Below are 11,287 nucleotides of genomic sequence, written 5' to 3' on the forward strand. Positions count from 1 at the left end.
ATTGCTTGTATGTAAGTGTAAAATACATGTGAGCGTGTATGTGTTTTCACGCCTGTTTGTACGTGTGTGTGTGTGTGAGTGTGTGTGTGTGTGTAAGTGTATGATGTGTGTGTATGTGTTTGGCTTGTATTTTGTGTTATTTCAATGTAAAGTCAAGGCATCGAACTTTAAATATTCATTTAACTTTACTTTAAACTTTTAATTCTTAATTGGCAAACAATGACGAATGAACAAACAGACAAACAAAAATTAATAACGCGTTTTTTAAATTCAACGATATTTTTACGTTCAAATGTTTTTCAATAACATCACTTTTTGTGAACTCTACTTCTTTGTTATGCAAAAAATATTGCAAAAAGAGGTAACATATTTTTACTAATAAAAATAATACGGTCAGCGTTTTATAAGGCTGGTGATAGTCATGAATTTATATCTTCACAGATTTTGAAGAAAGCCCAACCGCCACATCATCAACGTTAACATCAACTTTGACATCTGAAGATCATCACCAATAAAGAAAAAAACCCCAACAACTATAACAAAACATTAACAGCAGCAACAACAACAGCAAGCAACAACAACAACAATAGCAGCCACAACAACAACATGAACATACTAACTCCAAACATCAATCATTGCAACGGCATTCACGGTAGCAGCAACAACAACAACAACAACGAAAGCAGCATCAAACAATTTTACAACAACGTTGGCTGGGCGAGACTACCAAACAACAACGTCAACAATTGTTTCCCACTCAGCCACAACAACTACATCAACAACGTCAACAACAACAACTCAGTAAAAGAGTTAACGTCACCCTGCACTCCCGGTAGTCAATTTTCTCAATCTGACAGCAATGTTGACGACAACGACGACGACAACAATAGCAGCAACAACAACAACGACAACAGCAACAACAATTTGGACGCCGAGGGCATATGGAGTGCCGATATTGAGCAGGCGTTCATTGAGGCCATGGCTATCTACCCGCCGTGTGGAAGGAGGAAGATCATTCTATCTGAAGAGGGCAAGATGTACGGTAAGTACTAAAATAAAAATAAGAATGGGAACAGATCTTTTATTTTTCATCAAATGCGTAAAGTCAATAATTAATTAATTAATTAATTAATAAGGAAATAGTCATGATTAAAATAAAATTAAATTTAAATAAAATTTAAATAAAATCATAATCATCATAGTTAGTCATAGTAATAATAATAATAATAATAATAATAATAATAATAATAATAATGATATTAATAATAATAATATTAATAATAATAATAACAATAATGTAATGGGAACACCTTTTTATTTTCATCCTAAAAACATACATGAAGTGAAAGAAACAATAATTGTCAATGATAATCAAAATTAAAAAAATATATGTATATATAGTAAACTGTTATAAAATAATCACCGTAGCTCATCATCTATAAAAAGAATGTGTACCACGAGAGCAGATTAGTCCTAAATGGTTCATTCAATTTTCATTTCTATCACAGTAAATACTATATGACGACGAAATTGCTTCATAAATAAGGCTGTTGATAAAATCATCAGTCCACATTAAATTAATCAGAGACAAATCAAAAGTTTTAAAATTATCTAAAGAGGATATTTCAAATAATAATAATAAAAAGAATTATAATAATAATAATTATTATAATTATAATAATAATAACAACAACAATTTTGCTCTGGTGATAGTAATGATGATGTTTGTGATAACGTTGACGTTGATGATGATGATGATGATGTTGTTGGAGTTGGTGGTGGTGACGCTGAATAAGAAACAATAACAGCATCTACATGATTCTCTGGCTTTGATGTGTAGGATTATTGACTAAGAACAAGCGATATATGTCTGTACTCTCGGTTGCCGATCTGGACAATTTTGAAAGGGGTGTGGCCAAAAATTAGAAAATGTTTAAAATTTTCACGGTGGGGGCAAAAATTTTTACTGGGGTGGTTGGCCACAAGTTGTGGTAGTAGTAGTGTGTGGCTGAAGACTTTTTTAATCTTATCACGTTCAATTGTTGGTCTATTTTACACAAATACGGTCCTTTATCAGTCTATTATTAAAAAACTTTTTACAATCGCTAGATCTGCCCTGTCTGTCCTGCACTATACTATACTAACATCAAACAATTATTGATTATAATTTATGTAGTCAAGATAATTTATATTAAATGTTAATAATTATTTGATATATTTAAGAGAAATTCTCACTGAGGTGGTTCTGCCCGATGGGTTAGTCTGGGAGTCCTCATAGACAGCCTCTACCTTTAACTTTTTTGCGTCAAATAAAATGTTGTATTGTTTGTTTCATTTTATAATTTTAATCTCAGGTCGCAACGAGTTGATAGCTCGCTACATCCGCCTGCGAACTGGAAAGACGAGGACACGCAAGCAGGTCTCCAGCCATATACAGGTCCTTGGAAGGAGGCATATCAAGTTCATCAATGCTGCTACCTATAAGGTTGGCTGGTTTATCGGCTGGCTGGCTGGCTGGCTGGTTGATTGGTGGGTTGGCTTGTTGGCTGGTTGGTTGGTTGGCTGGTTATTTGGTTTGTTAGTTGGTTGGTTGATTGGTTGATTGGTTGGTTAGTTGGTTTGTTAGTTGGTTTGTTGGTTGGTTGGTTGGCTTGTTGGTTGGTTGGATGGCTGGCTGGCTCTGCTCTTGTCAATACTGCAAATTAATGAATAAAATCCATTAATAACAAAAAAAACAGTAATAATGTTATCGACAATAATAATGCTGACATCAATAACAATAATTATGATGATAATAATAATAATAACAATAATAATAATAACAACACAAACAGTTGCACGCCTTCAAGGAGCACCCTTACTTCAATCTGACCCCGTCGTCCCCCATTAAACGACAGGGCAACTTCTTCAACAACAACTTCTTTAACTTCAACAAAAACGAAAACAACAACGACAACAACAACAACGACAACAACAATAATAATAATATTCATACAAACTTTTCAACACCGCTAAAAGATAATATTGAATGTTTCAAAGATAGCAACAACAACTTTGTTAGTAGTTACAACAACAACAACAACAACAACAACAACAACAACAACAACAACAACAACAACAACAGCAACAACAACAACAGCAACAACAGCAACAACAGCAACAACAACAACAACAACAATAGTATTAACAATAATAAAAATGACATCAACAACAACATTTATAGTGACATTAATAAAAACAACGACAAATATAACATGAGTAAAAAGCGACAAAAAGATGACGAAGAGGACGACGACGATGACAAAGATGATGGTGCTGATGACGATAACGAAATTGACGTCAGCAAGAACGATGATGATGATGATGATGATGTTAATGATAATCAAGATAATTACAGTCATCATTATCATCCCAAAAGAGTGAAAATCAGTGAAAGGAATGAGAAGCAGTGTGACGACAAAGATGTAAGAAGCACAAAAACAACATCTTCATCGTCATCGTCATCTGAGTTCGTTCCTGATTCGACCTTCTCACCGGCAACTATTGACCATCCAGCCAGATTTCTCAACAACAACAACAACAACAACAAAAGCAGCAACAACAACAACATTCATAAAGATCACATCACCAACACTACCAATGACAACGGTCTTTGCAATGGAAACGATTATAACAACAGCAACAACGACAACCCCAATAGCAACGTCAACAACATTGGCGATAACAACAACAACAATATGTACAACTCCTTCCCTTCTCCTCACCTTCCTTATTATAACATCAATAGCAACAACAACATAATAAACAACGACAACAACAACAACTACGACAACAACTACACTTCAACGACACGCAACATGATGATGTTGATGATGATGAAACCACCTCAGGCACACACGTACTCACCACATCTCAACAGCTATGTTTGTTGTTGCTGTTGTTGTTGTATTGTTGCTGTTGTTGTATTGTTGTTTTTTTGTTGTTTTTGTTATAGTTTTGTTTGTTGGTGTTTTTGTTCTGTTGGTGGGGTTGACGATTTTGTTGTTGCTGGTAACTAATTTGATGTTGTTGTGATTGTCGTTGCTCTGTTCTATATTATATTTTTGACACAAATAATTTAATCAAAAATATTAATTAGGTTTATTATTTTTTTTCAGCCCTGGTCCCCGTCACATGACAGGTTGAAAGCATGATGTTGTTGCTGTTGTTATTATTAATGCTGATGTTGTTGTATATATTATTGTTGTTATTGTTTACGTTGTTTTTGTTGTTTATGTTGCTGTTGTTGTTGTAATTGTTGTTGTTATTGTTTTATTTGTTATTGTTTTTTTTATTGTTGTTATTGTTTACGTTGTTGTTGTTTATCTTGCTGTTGTTGTTGTAATTGTTGTTGTAAATGTTGCTTCGTTGTTTTTGTAAGTTTTTGAATATAACATGCAGTCTCTAGTTTGGCATACTGACCATTGGCTATGCTCGACATATCGCTGGCTATTTTTGCACGTATTGTATGATCTTTAGAGGAGCATCAGAAATTAAATCCACGTCCACTGACTTTATAAGTGATTTGCCCGAATCTAAAAATGTTCTGCGCTTCACAAATGCTGACATTGTGTAATGTTTGCTGTTCCAATTTGGCCAAGGTCTTTTATTCAGTTTTTGTTATTGTAGATGAATAAAACTGAATGAAACTTTTTCATGTTAAATGAACCGATCATATTTTTAGATTTTTTGATCGTTGTTGTTGTTTCCGTTGTTGTTGTTGTTGTTTCTGTTGTTGTTGTTTATGGTGCGTTATTGTTTTTGTAGGCTTTTAAGTATAATCTTTTCTGGTTAACTGAACTGGATCAGATTTTTAAATTTTATTAACAAATGCAAACAACACCTATCAGTATCAGCAACAATAACATTTTCATAGATTTTCAAGGATGCACTCTCCATACAATCACATGACGCCAACAACCGCGCTCTATAACCACAACATCAGCAGCCACAGCCACAACACCAACAGCCACAATATCAACAGCCACAACAGCAGTAGCCACAACAACATCAACAGCCACAACAACATCCCAACAACGCCGACATCAACAAAATTCAACGAAAGAAATACAATGACGCCGACCACTTGTCTTTTGCCGCAAGATTTAACATCACCCCGCCATCAACAACATCAACAACGACAACATCAACAACAACAACAACATCAACAACGACAACATCAACAACAACATCACGAAGAAGACTTCAAATGTTACATAGAATCCAAAAAGTTGAAATTAATTGAACTAGTAGCCTTCGTTGAATTTCACAACACTACCGACAAGGTAATTTTTATTTTTCAACAAGTTTTGTTGTTATTAATTTTATTATTCATATTGTTAATTATTGTTGATTGTATTTTTGATTTGAAATTCAATCACCAATGCGGTACTTTTGAACGTTCATTATAGATAATTTCTTCAATTATCAAAGTTTAGCGCGTTTTCTAACTGGCAAACTTTGGATTTAAAATTAAGTTTTGCCGCTTTTATTGTAGATTTGTTTCTAAAAACTTGTTTAATAATAATAATAACAATTAATAATAATAATAGTTAATTAATTAATAACAATAAATATAGTGACAATTAATAATGAGAGTTAATAAATAATAATGAAATGATTATTTCCAATATTTGAACAGCCCACTCACAACTTCCTCTGCATCGATCAATCAACATACGATGACCAAGAATTCGAGGTAAGATCCGCTTCTTCTTCTTCTTCTTCTTTCTTCTTCTTCTTCTTCTTCTCCTCCATCTTGTTCTTGTTCTTTTTGTTCTTCTTGTTTTTATTATTATTATTATTATTACCAACAACGCAGACGATCGACATACGATGTATCCAAGACAAATTCCCATCGAGCAAGGGCGGTCTAAAGGATCTGTTCGACAGGGGACCCAACAATTCCTTCTACCTCGTTAAATTTTGGGTCTGTGACACCATCCATTTTAACTAATTGACACACACAATGACATTACACACACACAAAACAAAACTACACACACACACACAAAACGAAACCACACACACACACAGACACAACACACACAACACACACATTGCATAAGATAGGCAGAAAGACTTCATTTGCATTCAAACCCGGTAACTGCAACGTAAGATCAGGCGCCCTTAACCGTTTTACTACCAGGCCGCCTAATTCATTTCTAAATTTTTCCCCTTTGCAGGCAAACTTGAATTTAAACTTGGATGACATTTCTGGATTGTTCCTCGCCTCTACAACCAGGCACGTTTGAATGATTGAGTGAATGAGTGAGAGTGCGAATAAAAGAAGTATGAATGAAAGAATGTGAACATATGAAAATTTAGTAGTTGATGAATCTAGAAATAAATACAAAAATTGGTTGAATGAAAAAGTATGCGTAAACTCTGGCGTAGGCTGATGTGTGCACGTGCTAATATATGCATGTACAATGTACATTCAGGGGTTTGTACACATATCTGCTACAGCCCGGTAAGTTTTTCTATCAAAACTATCTCTAGACGCTGCTTTCATAATTTGAAAAAATTTTCAAAAATAAAAGAAAGAAAAACAATTCAAAATTTAAAAGTAAGAAAAACAATTCAAAATTATCAATCTACACCGTTAGATTCGTGAGCAGGACATTTTGCTCTGAGATTCAATCATCCACGAAGATCTGTTCGTTTGGAAGGCAGGTTGTCGAGAAAATTGAGGTTTGTTGGTGTGGTGTTGGTTGGTGTGGTGTTTGTTGGTGTAGCACTGGTTGATGTGGTGGGTGCCATTAAATTTATGTAATCAAATTTTCAGAAGAAAACCTACTTGTAATAAAATTCAGAAAAAATACTTCAAACATGTCCGCTCTTTTTCAACTTCGGATAAACAAAGCGAGTGCTAAAACAAAAACAAACAATTGTAAAACACCTGACAAACATACGCACATACACACACACACACACACACACACACGAACACACACTTGTAGAAAGAGCACTGCAGATGTTTGGAAGAGAGGGAGCAAGGCATCTTCGAATACAATTTCATACGATCCCCCATGTGTGACTACCTGACCAGCTTCATATACAAACTCAGCCAGCTTCCAACGCGTCACATGATGAACAGTGTCCTAGAGAACTTCACCATTTTGCAGGTTCTTATAAGAAGAGATTACGCGATTATACATCGCGCAGATCCTTCTGAGAAACTGCAATATTTTTTTTCACTAACGTTTAACTTATTTTATTTGGACCACATGCATTGGTGTTAATTAATACGGATTACACGTTGTAAATCGTATGAAAGGTTGCAGGTATAAATACATATACAGGCGTATTTACATGTACAATGTGTCATTTGCATGTAACAATGCATACACTAAACTTAACGAATTGACATACTCACTTATTGAGGAGTAGTATTTTTTATTTAATGAGACACCTCAACAACATCAAATCTACCTAGGCGTTTAATTGAAATTTAATTCATTCATTCATTCATTCATTCATTCATTCATTCATTCATTCATTCCATTCATTCATTCATTCATTCACTCAATCAATCAATCAATCAAACAAACAAATGAATGACGACTCTTAACTATAACAAACACCTCCCAGGTTATAACATCAGTGGAGACGCAAGAAATACTGCTAAGCATAGCTTACGTCTTTGAAGTTGGAGATTGCGATAAGCAGCATCACATCTACAGGCTCACCTGTTCATGATTATTTCGAATTTATATTCGATGTGACGTCATTTCTCTGTACCATAATTTTATCCGTTACGTCATGAATTCCCTCACTTTATCTGATGTAGACTTGAACGTTATTTATCATCATATCATTTTGAAGTTGTTTTACGCTTGATCATATTGTTTGAGCCTAAAGAATGCCTTATATTTTTCATAAATATTCTTCTTATTATAATTATTATCTGTATTATTATTATTATTATGGCTGTTATTATTATTATTATTATTACTATAAAATAAAGCTTCATTTGTTTCGAAATACACCGAAAAATTTTACTTCAAATTTGCCGATTCACTAAGTTTTGATTGTATATTTAATGATTTTAATTTTCGATTAATAAATCTTGTGCCTTACTTCATTGAGTTTCAAATTGTGTTTTTCGATGAATTAACTTAACTGTTTAATAAGAGTAGGTACGTGTAGCTTTCAAACTGCATTATATTGCATGCGCCTATGTAACATAACTTTATTTTCCTCCGATGGGATCAATTTCCCTAATGTCCAACAGCGCTCCTCAATGAATTTTGCAGAAAGATGGGCTTTGAGATCCGTCGTTTTAAACATCTTGAGTGACAAAAGAGTAGTTAGAAAATGCAGTATAGAGTTTCAGAGAGAAGGGCCAAAAAAAAACAAAAACTCAAATCACCAATACGAAATTTTTTGAACCAACTTTTCATGGTAGGCTCAGAAGCACTGAATCTCCTCTTCTTTCCACAATATCGCAAACTGAGTACTGCTATCCGCCCATGCGTTTGATGCGCTGTTTCACATGTACTTACATGTACTGTGCGTTTGTTGTAGCTCGCCTGGCCTGACGAGATGCCAAGTTATTTAATTTAAACCTTCAGGAATGAAGGTTTAAATTAAATAACTTAAAAATAAATTAAACTCAGCGTGTTTGTTTCTAGACGGCGTGATGGTCTAAATGGGCGACGTGATGGTCTAATGGTTAAGGTCGCCTGGTGCTGTTTCGCAGTAACCGGGTTCGAATATGACAAAAAGATCCCCGCCTATCACATGCTTCGTGTGTGATGCGTCGTTTAGCACGTATTCATTTACGATGTTTGTGCGCTTTGTACAAACATCGTAACTTTGGAACCTTGGAAACTTCCTCTGAACTTTGGAAGAGTGTAGTTGACCTAGACGCATCTGAAAATATTGAAGAGTGGTTTGTAATAAAATAAAATAAACATTACGGGTTGCGTTAGCAGCTTTATGCCCGAGTTCAAACTCACGAAGCAAAATTTGGAAATTTGAAAAGCACACATTACAAACATTTTTAAATGTGGCATGGAAACAAACTCACCCAGTGAAATATCACACTAATTTACTAAATATTTAAAATAAGCTAGATAGAAAAATAAATATCCCTTAAAGTTATATATAATTTTTTATCAATATATCCAATGAAATTAATTCAAAATCTTTTTGTCGTGCAACCGTCATTTTCGCATCAACCTAACATGGGGACCAAAGATGATCACTGCTAGATGTTTGTATCATTTAATGGTGCGCTACACGATTTATTTACAACTGGTTTATTAGACAAACCGTCGCTTTTGTTTGGGAAGAAAAATAAATTTCCTCGATCAAAATGTAAAAATTAGTCGGATAATCTGTCGATTAAATATTTCGTCGTTGCATTCTTTGCTTTTAAGTTCGAAAATTCGTTCAAACAAAAAATGGTACGATTTTAACTTTTTGTATGACCTATATAAGAATCAAAATGATAATGTGTAGTCGGAAATAAAAGATGAACGTTACCTACAAATAATAATAATTAGTTCAGTTCAGATTTAGAAATCAGTGATTGGCAGGTTTAGATTTGTATTCGATCGTTCATCCATTAATCAAAACTTTTTTGTGTTTGTTTCTTTATTTAAAGTATTTTAAATTGGTTTGCAATGGACCAGACAAACGTGGGGTTCTGCCACTTTGAATCGATTCCTGGATTTGCTGGAGATATGGATTGTCAACCAGGTAACAGTTCCGCTCCCAGACATGCGCACAGCTCCAGAAACGGCCAAAACATATCTCAACAAACGATGAATGCAATATTTGAAAACCACGAATTTCCTCCTGGTGATAATTCATATGAAAATAATTCATCAGCTCCCTCACAATTTTTTATGTCACCAGATGTCTTCAATATTGCTCCATCATCCTCTTCATCTTCTTCATCCACATCCTCATCAGCCAATGCTCCTATGTTTAATTTTCTCTCGCAAGCTGATTTAACAAGAGTGTATCCATTTATCCAGAGAGGGTCGGCCATATTGGATCATTCTCATCACCATCTTCCTCATCAACTTACCCACTCCATTTTTCCCATGCACCGATTTCCTGATCTACTCAACAGCAATCCAGAGGTCCTCCCCACTCTCAATTTCCACCCAGATCTTAGAAATCCTGGTTCATTTTTCAGGCCCCAGTTTAATATGCAGCAGAATCAACAGCAACATTTTTTAAAACTACCCTCCTTACCATCGTTATCTCTCAACACAACAACATCGACCCTTACCTCATCCTCATCGTCTCCTTCGTCATCTATCCCCATCAATCAATCTCCTCAGTTGGTTGGCTCTAATGCTTACAAACCAAATGAACAAATGTTATCAAAGTGTGAGCCGGCCGTCAACAGCAACAACAACATTAACAACAACAGCAGTAATAGTGTCAACAACAACAACATCATGGCTAATATGGCTCACAACAACAATCCGAACAATAATAATAACAACAGCATGATAGCAAATAACATGCACAATGCAAAGCTGCCAACAAATTTCATCAAACAATCTCAGTCTCCAAACTTTGTGAACAATGTGAACATCAACCCCATGCCAATGAATAACAACAACAACAGTTTGAATGATGGTGGAAACAACAACAACAACAATGCCATGATGCACAACAACATGGGAAATATTCATGTGGTAAATGTTGAGCAACACCAACATCATCATCAACACCACCATCACTCTCAGCAACATCAACAATTACTACAACAACAACAACAACAGCAGCCTGCAGATGATAATGGCAGTTTCAATCCCAAAGTTAAAAAGTGCAAATCAAAGATGAAAAACAGCAACAACATCCTCATAAATAACAACAACAACAACAACATTATGATCAATAACAACAACAACATTGTCACTAATAACAATATTATCAACAACAATAACAATATGATGAATGCCAATGATTGTGAAAACCAGCCAAACAAACAACAATTACTAAACAGTAGTAGCAACAATAGCAGCAACAACATCAACGATATTGAAAATAGTTGTTCGCAAATGAACAACAACAACAACAACCACGTCGATGAATTTATCAAACACATGCTATCGACGACACCATCGACGACATCAAATTTTCAACAAAACCTCAACGACTCGATCAATTCCATCAACCAGTTTGAAAATCAAATCAGTAACGATTCCAACAGCAACAACTTCAACAACAAGCAACAGCTACAACAGCAGATACAACAGCAACAACACTACAACATGAC

At 34.7% G+C, this 11,287-nt stretch overlaps 1 protein-coding gene across 1 annotated transcript; it reads left to right on the plus strand.

Annotated features, from left to right (window-relative positions):
• Positions 1–606: 606 nt before the first annotated feature.
• HELRODRAFT_91681 (hypothetical protein) lies at positions 607–7,740 on the plus strand (the record flags this gene model as incomplete). Its single annotated transcript, XM_009012536.1, has 9 exons — positions 607–1,042; positions 2,355–2,485; positions 5,039–5,269; positions 5,681–5,737; positions 5,861–5,968; positions 6,225–6,262; positions 6,648–6,745; positions 7,027–7,166; positions 7,633–7,740. 9 exons carry the CDS (start codon positions 607–609, stop codon positions 7,738–7,740), a joined length of 1,347 nt encoding a protein of 448 aa, XP_009010784.1.
• Between the last annotated feature and the right edge of the window lie 3,547 nt (positions 7,741–11,287).

This window comes from Helobdella robusta (genome assembly GCF_000326865.2).
Source record: "Helobdella robusta unplaced genomic scaffold HELROscaffold_109, whole genome shotgun sequence".
Lineage (NCBI taxonomy): Eukaryota > Metazoa > Annelida > Clitellata > Rhynchobdellida > Glossiphoniidae > Helobdella > Helobdella robusta.